Source organism: Sceloporus occidentalis, unplaced genomic scaffold (assembly GCF_023333645.1).
Source record: "Sceloporus occidentalis isolate IW3139 unplaced genomic scaffold, rSceOcc1.0.p SCAF_1, whole genome shotgun sequence".
NCBI lineage: Eukaryota > Metazoa > Chordata > Lepidosauria > Squamata > Phrynosomatidae > Sceloporus > Sceloporus occidentalis.
The window spans coordinates 126,158,801-126,173,371 of NW_028316981.1; the positions used below are offsets into that span (position 1 = coordinate 126,158,801).

At 38.1% G+C, this 14,571-nt stretch overlaps 1 protein-coding gene across 7 annotated transcripts in view; it reads right to left on the reverse strand.

The window, feature by feature from the left end:
- The window catches only part of MAP2K4 (mitogen-activated protein kinase kinase 4), a 67,844-nt gene that overhangs the window by 40,518 nt on the left and 12,755 nt on the right, over window positions 1-14,571 (reverse strand). For all 7 annotated transcript variants that reach the window (XM_089534561.1, XM_089534526.1, XM_089534517.1 and 4 more), the window contains one exon: window positions 7,185-7,284. In XM_089534561.1, coding sequence (XP_089390687.1) covers window positions 7,185-7,284 — 100 coding nt within the window. The remainder of the gene's footprint in view (window positions 1-7,184; window positions 7,285-14,571) is intronic.

Genomic DNA, 14,571 nt, shown 5'->3' on the forward strand with positions numbered 1-14,571 from the left:
TAAAATATATAGGACTTAATTCCAGTAGAACTTATTTAGGAAGAATGTTAATTTCAACTGCATTCTTTATTGTATGAATTACCTGTGATTAAATTGTTAATTAAAATGAATAAAACATGAAAGAGTCCTCCACAGCACAAATTACTACATTTTTACAACCATAGTGTTTCACACTGTTGTTTTGAAAAAGGAAAATTTCTTACCTGAAAACTACTGCTTGTGTCTTGGATCCACCAATCAGGAGTGGTAGGTTACTACCTGATTTTTTTAGGGTACAGTAAATTGAGCCCTTCTCTGAATAACTGTAAGAGCTATGACCTAGCTTTCACTATCGATTCTTCAATTACTTAAAGAACAAGTAAGATTTTCTGGATCCGAACTTTCCACAAATATTTCCAGGTAAGAAATGTCCTACTCTAACTTTGAGAAAACTATTTCTTTAATACAGGATAGAAGTCATGGGAAAAATATGTTTACACAAATATAAACTAAATGTCAAGACAATATGCTCATGAAAACGACATACCAAAATCTACTGGGTCCCCTACTAACCAAGCATAGAGTAATATCTGTCATGTTGGTTCTCTTTCTGCTGCTTAGCAATTTTTTAAAATTATTTCAGTAAATAACTAAATATCCAACTAAACACTCATGAGTAAGAAGAGGAGAGAAAGTTCACCTGATTTCTCAGTCAGGTCAAGAGCTCTAACAGGAATGTGTAAATATGGGATAAATGACTTCCTGGCAAATATAAAAAGCAAGATGAATAAATAACTCACTGCTGAAGGTATTCTGTACATATAAACCTTAAGACAATGTAATGGATAAAGACAGACACTTAATGATCCAATCAAGTGTCAGAGTATACTGCCAAAAGCAGCATGTATTTTCAAGGCACTCTTCTGAAGTGTGAAATGGTAAGAATGTTTATATATGACAATGGAGATAAAATTACCAGTCGTATACTATAATCCTTCTTGTTATCTGTCCTCATCTTGACTATCTACTCTCATTTCAGCTATAGTGTGAAATACAATGAACTATATTATCTGCCATGGTCATAAGCATTACATCAATACAGTAATTTCAGAATTCTGAAATTTTCCTGTGATTAGTTCTATCTAAGCAGATATTGACTGGTAATATCCATACCACCTGAACAAAGTGTAATGGAAGATTGCATTTCACTCCTCAATTCTGACTCTCAGTCAAAAGGGGGGGGGGGGGGAATCCAGAGTGGGAAGGTGTTTGTTCCAATCCTTATGTACATAAAGTTAATTTCAAACCTCTGCTCAAGGGAAGAGGACATGAATACCAGCTGTTTGGCTAAAGTTCCAGAATGGTCTGCAACTGTCCTATACAGGAACCATAAGTGGGAGAGCACAGAGACTCTGAAGACAGAAAATAGCTACAAGACAGACAGCTAACAATCTAATACTATCTCATCAATTCTAGATGCAGAAAGCCAAGAACAGGCACATCCCATGATTAATTCTGTGTCCAATGAACACACCTTAATGGCAGCAGTGTTTCCTTTTTTTGGTTTTATCTAAGACAATGCCAATTGTTTGGGAATTCTTCTACTGTTCCACAATCTTCACAGTCAAGATATCAGTTAATTTCCATCCAGGTCTGAAGCTTACCCCTCTAGTGAATCCTTTAAAACTAGTTTAGGGTGGCCAAAGCTAACACTCATCTTAGGAAGACAAACATTCAATGTCAGGGCATATCATTCTATAAAAGGTATCTCTTACACCTGGATGTTTTCAATAATTCTTGTTTCTGAAGAGAAGCGAATGATTTTTTACACAAGAAGAAAAGGTGAATGTTGGGATCATTTCCAAATCCAAGTTCTAAGCTTTCCAGCCACATCCCTTTTTCCCCCCACACTGCTGTCAGTTTTACAGCACTAAGCAAGAAAAAAAGGAAATACAGAATAGGAATATTGAATTGTTGGTGTTCAAGATCTGAATATAATTCTTTTTGATCAAACATAAATGCAACAAAATGCTACTCTGTTTGAATGTTTGTTTGCATTTGAAGTGCCACTTGTTTTGAAGAGATGTGTCCAATTCTGTGAACTAATGACTGCTACAATATGCTGTGCGGTAGATGAACCCAGTAATTACCGTATATACTCAACTATAAGTCGACCTCATGTGTAAGTCGAGGGCAGGTTTGGGGGCCAAAATTATGGATTTTGCCATGACCCGTGGATACGTCAAGGATAAAACTTGGAGGCTCCTTCAGTGTGTGTATATGTGTGCATGCAACAACAGGCTTTTTGCTTTAGCATTTCAACTTTGGTTTCAGCCTTCATTCCTCAGATAGCAGCGGCCAGCGGGGCAGGACAGAGACTCTGTTTGTTTGTTTAATAGCAATTAATCACCCAGGACTCTTTCTGCTTGGCTCAGGACAGAAAGAAACTGCATGGGGAAATCTGAAAGAGTTGCTATCACATTACCATACTGACCTGTAAATAAGACGACCTGGAATTTTGGGGTCAATTTTTGGGCATACATTTTTATATTTATAGACCAGTATATACTGTAGATGAGGACCAACCTGGGGAAACTCCACCTCACTTTCAATAAAAGCTATGTACATATTCTTCTGGCTCTTTAGCAGCCATTGCACAACACAGCAACTCTATAATTCTATTATTCTATGATGCAGCAGGGAACAAGCATGCTTGTCACTGTGTGGAAATGGGTTACAGTTCCCATTTGTGACCTTATCCTGGAGCCAAGACCCTTAATCCTAATCCGTTACTATCTGGCAGCAATTCAAAGACATAGCTGTTAGTCTGGATCAGTATGAAAAGGGATCTTGTAGCATATTCAAGACTGCACTGCAGAAATAACCTAGGTTGACACCATCTTAACTGCCATGGCTCAATGATATAGAATCCTAAGAATTACAGTTTGTCATGGCATCAGAGCTCTCTGACAGAGGCGGCTAAATGTCTCACAAAACTACAGTTCCCAGAATTCCATAGCATCCAATAATGGCAGTTAAAGTGGTATCAACCTGGATTATTTCTGCAGTGTGGATGCTGCCTGAGAGTAAGAAACTGATAACATAAGCTTTTGTAGACTTAAGTCGACTTCCTCAGATGCCGCATATTAGGAAACTGGCAGCACAGAAATGTCAAATATTCATCCACTGAAGAGCAAAAATGTGTCAAGTAATACAGTCATCCCTCCATATTTGTGGCTTTGATATTTGCGGATTTGATTATTCACAGATTTCATTAATATGTTCTCTCTAGGGCTGTCTAGGTCCTCCAGTGCAACTCTGTGATCAACTTTAACTAAAAGTTGCACTGAAAGACCATTTGTAGCTACTCCAGTGCCATTCTATGGTCAGTGTATGTTGGACATTGACCACAGAGTTGCACTGGAGGACCTAGAGATTCCTAGAGAGGTGTCCTCTCAGGTAAAAACAGTGTTTTTGTTATTTGTTTTTCCATATGGTTTTTCCATATTCATGGGGGTCTTGTTCCCCTAACCCTAGCGAATATGGTGAGACAACTGTAGTTCTAGACTGCCCATGATTCACTATAGGAGCCTTTGACAGTTCCAACAACACTGTAATGGTGCAGGGGGGTGAGGGGTGGAAGAGAAGATGAATACTTGAGTTTTATGGCATTACTGTTCTTTCAGTCAGCTATCAGATGCTGTACATGTCATTGTACAAATTCTACTTTTTAACATCAATTTTTAAACAAATTCCTGCACAAAGAAAAGTGTGTATTGATCTGAAACCTCCACAAGCTTTCAGAATAATCTGTTAGCAATCTGTATAAAAATCTGGCCCTTAGTTCTATCTCTATATCCAAAAACCAATCTGAAGGCAGCCCAGAAGCACAAAAGATGAGAGAATAGCACACAGTGTAACAATATGTGCAAAAGTGAAACTTTAGAGTCTAGACAATTGATGTAGCATCCATGGTGAAACAACCAATGCAAAAGTTTACAGATCACAAACTGGGCAATCTATCAATCCAAAAACAATTATATGTTGACATCCAATGCAAGTGTTCAGGAGAAAAAATCAAGCTGACCTACAAGCATGTTTTGGCTAAATCACCAAGATCAGAATAACTACTCAACTTTTGTTTTCCAAAAAAAATACTTCTTGTATTTGTCAAATTAGAATTCTAGGACTAATAAAAATAGACAGTTGAATGGAAACCATGCTGCTGTCCAGATGTTGCTGAACTACAGTGCCTAGAAATTCCTCACCACTGGCTATGCTGGTTCAGACTGATGGGAACTGCAATTCAGCCCCACCTGGAGGGCGGCATGAGCCTCACCACTGAAAGACTGCATTATGTTTTACTATTTTTAATCACAAGGACAATATATAAAACAACATCTATACTACAAATTTTAAAAATCCTCTCTTACTAGTTATCAAGATGACAGGCAGAAAAAGAATACATTCTATCTTAGAGGTATACTGGCAGGAAAGTTCAGACGAAACTATCACATCCAGGTGCTATTCAAGCCAGGCATCCTTCTCTTGAAGAAAGTAACAGACAGAGCACAAGTTCCACAAAAAGCAATGTACAATAATGCTAAAATAGGATCTTCCTTCCAAACAGAACATCCAACAAGCACATTTTTATTTATTTCTTCCCTTTAGAAACCACATGACCTAACTCTATGCTTTTGTATGCTCCTTCATAGATGCAGAAGAATAAATTGTTTTAAAGAAGAGACATCCTTTTCTCATCCTGCATGTAATAAAAGCCATGGTTTCTTACCTGCAAAATTCATCACTGCAGCCTAACCAGTCCCTGATCAGCCTGTCAACCAAACAAAATATACCTAATAGGCAATTAATTTTTGTGGGCAGTAACACATCACTAACTAAATCCTCTTACATTACCATCATGGACACAAACACTGATCAAACTGCCCATAAATTTCAAAAGGTTAGAAGGAAAACTGTAAGGTAAAGCCTCCAAAACACTGCATCCAAAACCCAAAGGCCTAACCTTACAGGAGAAATTATCTGAACTTGCCACCTGGACGAATAGAACAACAAACTGTATCAAAAAATCTGTCAACACAGGTGTACTTAGGTTGCATTTAAAATCAATGCTAGCAGCCAACTATAAAAAAAGAAAAGAGATCACAAGCAGGATTTTATTTAATCACAATAAATTCTCTCTGTGCTATTAGATTTGGACTTCCATAGAAGGTAGTAGAGTAACTAAAAAATGCCATGGATGAAAGGATATGAGGATAATGTTAACCTGTTTTAGATAAAAGTGTTTCAAAAGGATGTGAAAATTATTTTTAGATGTAATTGTTATCCATTAATATATCTACTCATGGAATCTAATCTGAAGGAAGAATGAATCTGAGATATATGACATGTCAAAGGTCTTTACCTTTGAAAACTTCAGCGGAGTTCTGTACATGAATAATAATAAGAAAGTCCCAATGTGTCTACTGGGGCTTATCTCCAGATAAGGCCATATAGGGCTGTAATTTAAACTCCCCCAAAGAAATTATTCCAGAAAAGAGGTTGAAATGAATAAAACTAGTCTCCCTGATTTCTAAATTATTATTCAATGCATCAGACACAATGCAAACAAGATTATTCTCAGAGACTACAGTCTAGATTTATTCTTAAAAGGAATGCTTCTTCTGTATTTTTGCCACAGAATTCTCAGTTTCATATAAAGAATATGTTTATCTTCTGCACTAACCAATGCTTGGCCTAGAATAATCCAAAATTCACAATAGTTTTGGAAAGCTCATATGCACAGAAAAACATTTTTTTTTGTCTTCCACAAATATACGGCATCAAAATATTCTTGAGCTCAAAGCAATACTGTCAGTAACTTGCTCTGACTGAAATTGGAGGGTTTTTTATTTGAAGCAAGAGTTTAATCTATTACCACTTACAAAAATTGCTGTCCAGAAAAATTCCAATTCAGAAATTCATTGGATGAAAAATGGCACTACAAAAGAAAGCCACTACAAGTAGGTGATGGGCTATTTGACCCAGAACAGGTCTCTTGTAAAGGGAAAACCCATCAAAAAGGAAAGCTTGAAGGAAAAAAGCAATGAAAAACTATTGAAGAAAGAAAGGAAGTGAGAAACTAGTGTGAAAAGACTTGATCTGAGACATTCTAATATGGAAACTAATATCCTGAGTCCTGAAAAATCATAGGGCATTTTATGGAATGTGGTACTAAGATGGCAGAACACCGGGACAAATCTCTTTGGATGAGAAGCTTGACATTTTATAATAACATCTGTTTGAGAGGGCCACATTCTGTAGCTTTCAGAATACATACGTTCTAGCTTTCAGATGTAAAAACATCAGGAATCTTTTCCTATAGCCTGCAATAATTACGTGACTAGATATAGAATCAAAGCAGAGAAGAAATTTCAAAATGAAGGAATAAAATGGATATATTTGCATGAAAGAGAGCTCTAAGCTTCACGAGCAAGCAGTAACATATACAACAAAGCAAAGGAACAATATATTGGACAATACAAGGCAATTCCAACTGAAGTCCAATAGCCTGGAAAAACTGTTCAGGATCTAGATGTCTGAAATCTTACCAGAGAATATGAAGAGCTGATAATTTTACTACACTTGGAGCCTGAGTGGTCACCCATCAATCCCAGATTGGTGGATCTGAGGACACAAGGCTTAGATTTCAAGAAGCATTGTGTTATGTTAAATGTCCGGTTTCATCATACTCTAAATAATACTGCATCTATATATAAACCCATATAAAGCACTCTTTCTGGGAAACTTACCACGTTCTAGTAATTTCATGCACCTTGCGTTTTGTCTTTTTGATTTTTAAAAGACTCTTCTCAATTTTAGGACTAAGAATATGAAGAGACAAGAACTTTGCCAAGTTGAAAAGTAGCAAGTAGCCATCAGCATAATCAGTGACTGGATTAGCTATAAGGAGGTAATTTACCAGCAAGTGACATGACTTTTTATGTACAGTTCAAAGCAATAGTCTCAAAGACTGTGGGTAAAATAATTTATTATTGTTCAAACTTCCAAAAGTATATGTGTAAATGGAACTCGCTATGTCTCTTAGCACAGATTACTCCCACTTTCCAACTCTCCACAATCTTTTATTTTCATAGCTCAGAATGGTTCCATCCAGCTGATGAAACTTCTACCTTTATACTCACATGTGTGGATTCTGAAAAGGAACTCCAGGGTTCAAAGTAAATCGTGCTGTAGATTTGAAAGGTGGGTTTGCAAAATTCAGCTTCAGTGCTCTGCGCTTACCTGAGAGAAACACAAACACAAAAAGAAACTCTTGTCGGCAAGAGAACACAGATTACTGCATTAAGAATATTTGGAATAAACCAAGGAAAAAAGTAAACTCTTTCCCCACAATATGTAAGAACGTTTCATCAAAGCAGTGAATATTTTCTATTATGATAACAACCACAACATCACTAAAAAAGCCAAAGGATAAGGTCCTATATTTAATACCCAACTAAATAAAGCTAGTCAGCACCTGAAACAGGTTTTTTTTAACTGTACTGTGCCCAAAAGAGACCTTGGATAGCTGCATCCCACCACATCCTCAAGAAAAACATACTAACTTTTCTCTCTCTTAAATGCTGCCCACAATAGGGGTGGGCAACTGTGGAAGGTTAAGGGGCCACACACATACACCCCACAACTTCTTCAGCAAAGAATATGATTTTTGTCCCCAAATGTTATCTAGGGGACAAGGGGGGTTCACTATGTTTTAGGGGCTTCCTAGGCCTCTTTTTTAACAACAGGAATTGATCAGAACTCATTTCCTGTTTCAAAAAAGACCTCTCTTGGGTCTAAACTGGGCCAGTTTGGCTCCAATATAGGATGGAAATGCCACTTACAATCTTTTGCATCTGGGAGCAAAAGAAATTTTGCATTTTTTTTTTACCATACTTGGAATATGAGTGGGACCCAGGAGCCCACCAAATGTGATGGAAAAGTCCTTCCTAAAGGATTTCTGGGGACATTTGAGAGCAATTGTTTCCCTCTTGGAGGACCTTGGGGACCACAAAAGTGGCCATGGGGGCTGCATGTGGCTCATGGACTATACAGTACTTTGTACACCCCTGTCCTAAAGTGTGTGTGTGTGTGTGTGTAGCGGAGGGATTGCCCTGCTTCTGACCTTCTCTGGGTCATTAAAGACCCAGCAGAGCCCTTCTCCAACAGAAAGGAACTCAGAGGTTGCATTATTCCTGTTCAAAATAATAATAATAATAATAAAGATGGAAGGTGCTTTTCCTGGATCTAAATAGTCCAGAGGGGACAAATTGCCCACTACACCTTCTAAAGAGCATTTAGATATATTTGAAGACAATTTCCTGTTTCAAAATTGTCCTCACTAAATTTGGGAGCCCTATGGGGTACAAAAACAACTTGTACTTGGGCCCTCAACCTTACTACACAAAAAGATCACATGAAAGTTGGGAGCTAAGAGCAATGAATTTCTCACTTATTGGCTACCATAAGGGTGTATGCATGTGTAGATGCATAGATATCATTGGTCCGATCCAGTGAACTGTTCGATGCAGTGTGTGTGTGTGTGTGTGTGTGTGTGTGTGTGTATAGGTAAGAAATGAGCTTTGGCTACATCTTAGATTGCCAATATGATATACAATCAGGTTATGAAATCTTGTCAAGACTTCAGGCAAAAGAGACATTCGTCTCATTGCTGCTTACTAGAGGGAAGTGTGATCTTGCACATGTGAAGGATTTTTTCTCTACACTGGTTGTCAGTCAGTTACTTGCATTGAGTTCAAAGTGTTGGTGTCAACCTTTAAATCCTAAACAGATGAGGATAAATCTGTCTCCCATACTTTTCAGCCCTAGCACTTAGTTTTCAGGTCAGAGGAGCAGGAGGGCTGACTCTGACAAATAAAGGAGGTATAATGAGGTTCCAAAATACACACACATAACACTTAGTAAACTTCAGTGCAAAATAAATGTGTCTAACAAAAAAATCTATTCTAATATTACAAAATAAATACAGTATACATTTTCATTTAAAAAGAGAATGTTTAGATCAGGGGTAGGCAACCTGCGGCCCGCGGGCCGGATGCGGCCCGGCAAGGCCTTGGGACCGGCCCCAGCCCGGTCCTGCTGCCGATTGCCGCCAGGGCCTTTGGCGTCTCACGCGAGGGGCATGGTGGGGCAATTGTCTATAGAAGCCTCAGAAACATGCATTTATCTTAACATTTTTTTAAAAATCAGCAATTTTTTTCACATGTCCTCCATTTTTTATTTAAAAAGTGCCCTCCCTTTGGAAATTTTGTCCTACATTTGTCCCAGTTTATTTATTTATTTAATTTTTTAAAAAAATATTTAATTATTTATTTTTTGGCTTCGGCCCCCCAGTTGTCTGAGGGACAGCAACCCGGCCCCCGGCTCAAAAGGGTTGCCTACCCCTGGTTTAGATTCAATTTGACTTACTTTAACACAGTGATGAAAGGGATGAAAATTGCCAACCTAACTCAATATTAATTCTCAAAACAACTTCAACTCTAACTGAAGTAAATGTACTTTCATTTTAGAATGGACTGATGTTTCAAAACAGTTTGCTTACATTCCTGTGATTTAACAGAGATGGTTGACATCCACCACATTAAAACAAAAAGCACTTTGACTACTTGGAAGTGAATTAAATTTCAAATAGGTGGGTTTAGGCCTATGGCCTAAACTTCCCTTCTGGTTTGGATCCTTTCTGTATTTATGCCCAATGAGAAAACCTTTATGCATCCCATCACTTTTCAGACAATAGGGATTAAGGTTACAACATAAAACAGATTAGTTTAAACTGCTCTGTAAAACTTGAGTGCTTGCTTTCACCTCTAGAAATACAATGAGGAAGGGAATAATTTACTGACATGCTGCCATTAATCAAATGGCCACTTCAGACGTCTGCTTGCTAGATATAGGCAGCAATCCTATACTTATTTACCTGGGAGTACACTCTACTGAATCTAGTATAATTTACTCTGAGCAGACATGCATAGGATTGCACTGTATAGCTTCCAGGCCCAGCATTTCAAATCAAATTGTGCAAGAAAACAGCCAAACAACCAATTGGTGATTCAAATTAACCTAAACAGCAAGCATTTTGAAAATGACAAAAAAAGTAATTTACTTTTTACAGCATTGCAATCCTATTCCACTTCTTATTATATGTATTGTTAAGACAAAGTTTTCACTTACATTGAGAAATACAGAGCAGTCAATCTCACAATGACTCTAAAACGACCGGCCTGAAAGCTGGCCTGTGGGCAGAGTCGGGGCATCGCATCCAGATGATACACACCCTGACTCTGCCCCCAGGGCACCATGATGCCACCAACCGCTCAACATGGCGTGCAGCATCATGGCGCTCCTCCAGCACTGCATCCAAATGACGCAGCACTGTAGGAGCACCATATAGTTGCGCTGTCACAGCTATGGCACCCTTTCGAGGCTGCGGTGTGAGGTTGCTGCGGCCCCGATCCAGCTAGGAAAGGGGTGGCATCCCACCACCCCAAGGGGCCATCTGTCGATTCCCAATATAGGTCCTGGCACAGCCTTATTAATTTAACATCATGCTGCTAGTCTAACCAGCAGACTACTGCTAAAGGCAAAGGTTCATCTTCCCCATCATCTCTTGCAATAGAAAAGAGAGGATGGTATCAAAATGCAGTAGAGAGGGCCAAGTCAAGGGAACTCTGCAACATTCAAAAGCTGCTTATTTAAAAACTGAGGTCTACAGCATATGAAAATAAATCTGGATGGGCAAGGTTCAAAAACAGTACTAGCTAGCTTTGACTTGAAACAGCCTCAAAGCTTCATAAATGATTTCACAATGACAGGAGGAAGGATCTCTATCTCATGCCTTCAAAACTAGAACATTCTCTGATACCTACTTGGACAACCTGGGCTACATTTATTCATAAAAACAGGGAAGCTTTTAAGACATTATCTAATGAAGGTTCTAAGACATTATCTAATGCTGTTCTGAAGATGAAAATATTACTGTAAAAGGAAAATGCTCCTAACTCTATATTTTACCCAAACCTAACATTATTTGTGCTTCCTAAACTCTGAAAGGTTATGGAAATGGGACAAACAACATGCTGGGTTTGGTTTCTTAATCCTTGGTTACTACGAGCCAAACGTATGCAATAGGAGGGACATCAAATGAGCTGCTCTGTTTTTAATTGGGACCACAGAGACCATAACTCTCATCTAGATTCTGGCACTGCATTTTTTCTTCCCCAGGAAATACAGTAACACTCTCATTAGCCAAGCATTAAATAGTTCAATGCCATCACTCCATTATGGTAACATTTGACAAATAAGCCTCATTTCAAGATACTTTTAGGGGGTCACATGCACTAAGCTCACCCATTACCCATTTAAAAAACAGGGACTGCTTTGATGTCAATGTTAAATCTTACTGCAGTCACCATCATCCCACATACAAACACATTTGCTGGTTTCCCTTTAATGGTTCAGAATTCATTAGTATGCTCTCCTTAGTTAGGAATCTCTGGGTCCTCTCATGCAATTCGCCAACCTATATATGCCTAAAGAAGTGTTCTCTCAGGTAAAAAAAACAAACAAAACAAAAACAATGTCCTATATTTGCAGTTTTCCTACTTTTGTGGGGATCACACACCTATTAATTATGGTATTAAATAGTCTTCACATCATTTGAATATCTCCCATCAAACATACAAACACTACCAATATTCTTTGGGGCAATTTAATGGAAGCCTTGTGTAATTTAGAAACAGTTTTAACTTTCACAGTTGAACACATGTCAGCAATGCAAGTGAGAAAATAGAAAATCCTGTGGCAACCCTTACTCTTCCCTCTTATTCATACTGCTCTAAAGCTATGTCTGATTTGGTACACAATTAACACCAAAAACTTGGAATCTGCCCCCCTCAAAAGAAGAGTCTCCAATTCCTCATCTTTCTCAAGTTGTAGCTTAAAGACAGGAATCATGACTGGAAGTCCCAGCAGCTCTAACCAACATAACTAATGGTGAAACATGTTGGAAGTTGCAGCCCAACAAGAGATGGAGAACGCTGTGATTCCTACTCCTGTTCTAGTAGATAGGCACCAAAATCCAATACGCAGGATTAGGAAATCAAGCTCATCAATCACTACTGTTTCAGACTTAGAGAAAACTGTATTCTCTCCATATTTTCATTGAAACATAGATCTAAATCCCATTTCCAGTCCCAACTAAAATGGATGAATTGACTTGGTTACCAAATATGGAACTTATCTAAACTCTACACTTTCAGTGGGTCTACTCTGATTGGGACTGCCACATGGATTTGGGCCACAGGCGGGAAACATGTGGTCCTTCACCTAGTAGGACAACTAATGGTGAGGAACAGAGGAATGATTCACTCCAATGACATCTGCAACCTACATGATTTCCATCCCAATTTAAACTACACTCCTTGCTAGTTGCACTTCAGTGGAGATTTCTGATCAGATCAATGCCCTCTCCAATTCCCCGAGATCAGGTTATGATTTTACTCACCATCTCTCTACTAAAAGCTTGGGGATAGAAGCTGGAGAGGGGAGGACTATCAAAAAGCTGCCAACAGTATGTTTTGTATAAATCAAATGTGTCCCAAACAAGAAAGAGTGATCCTTTTTTAAACATCATTTTTTTAAAAAGGCCAGTGAAAAGAAAGAATAAATGAATGGATTGGGTTCAGTGCCTTTAAAATGAAGGGACATAGGGGACAACTGAGTTTAGGTCATAGGTGACACAGTTTTCATTGCTGCAAATTCACCGAGCTCCATAAACACCATGAGAGAAATACAAAGCAGACTATACTTATGGCAGCATCCTTGTGTCATGACAATATGAGCATAATGGTTATAGTTATAGGCAGGGATAGCAGAAGCTGCCCGCCCCAATCATACTCAGATTTTTTTTGTTATTTATATTCCACTTTTTTTCTTCCAAAAAATTAATGCTACACCACCTCAAAATTTTATTCTCTAAAAATAAAATGTGAGGAAGATGAGCATGAGAGTCAAGGACTAGCCCAATGACATCTGATGAATTTCATGGTTGACCAGGGGCTAGAATCTGGATTTCCCCAGACTTAGTCCAATACGCTAGCAACCACACTACACTCACCTCAGGGAATGGGCATCACATGAACAGTCTCATTGTTTTCAAAAGGGCCTGACAGGGTTTTTAAAAAATGATATACTGTATACAAGAAGAATAAAAAGGAACCCTAGCCAAAAGCCATCTTGAAAAGATTGGGTTATTCTCCTTAAAGTTAAGTGGATATATTGTAAGAGTACAGGAAATGAAGACACAACAAACACTTGACTAGCCACAGAGAAAGAAAATTAGCAGAATGGCCAGGACTGGACTAGTTCTCTCCTGTGAGCACCCAATAAGATGTTTGGGAAAATGTTCTGCATCCTGTCTACCTACCCCACCAAATGTGGACAAATTTGAACATGCTTCTATATATGTTTTAGCTTTACTGATTTAATACTTCCTCTAAATTTTGCAATTAAGTTTTTGGTTCTTTAACACAGTTTGTTGTGAAGATATAAGTGGTAAGCTTAATATCAGTTATCCTTTACAATAATACACAAATAATGACCTTCTGAGAAACCAGCAATACACTTCTTGTCCCAGGAGGATATTTTCTGTGAGCAAAGATGCTGCTAAACTTTAAGTTTAAAACCACCAGAAAAATAAGGGCTGCTCCCAGTTTTAAAAAACATGTCTACAACATACTTAAATGGAACTATTTTCCGCTTAAAATCAGTTCAATAAACTTCCTGCCCTGCAGAGAAAATTTCATAAACAGAAGCAGTCTGCGAGGTGAGATGTTAATTATTTATATGGGTTTTTAATTAGCCCCATTCATTAAAAAATAAAATATGTAAAATCAGCTGTAATCTACAGCTAATCCTATTACATTTTCTACTGAGACCTTCACTACTGCCTATATTACCTAGTCTTCATCTATTCTTCCTGGAAGATTTGGAATACTATGAACATCTTCTTTAAGAAACTGCTTGATTATCCCTCTCCTCAAAAAAAGAGCTCTTAAATATTAAACTGGAGATTGTATGAAAAGAGATCTTGTAGCACCTTTGAGACTGAGAGAAAGAAGTTGGTAGCATGAGCTTTTGTAGAAAGAACTGGGGAATTGTAAGATAAACTAATCTAACAATAGTAAAAACAAAAAAGCCAGAGGAAAAATGAGGCTGAAGCAGAAACTCTTGTTTCATTCAAGCATTTGCTAGAGAGAAGTTAATGCTGAAATAGACATCTGGCTTCTCATCACCTTTTTAAAGGAAAATAAATAGCAGCTGGGGGGGGTAGTTTTAGATCAAACCTGACTGGAATATATGTGAAAAGGATACCCAAACCTCTATCTCAGATCCAATCCCATCTTCTTATTCTCCTACCCTCTTCCCACAGCATGGATCTGAGATTCCAGCAACTGCCACCAGCTTTTTAAACCATATAAATAAATAGCATTCACATCTGTTATGTCCTCA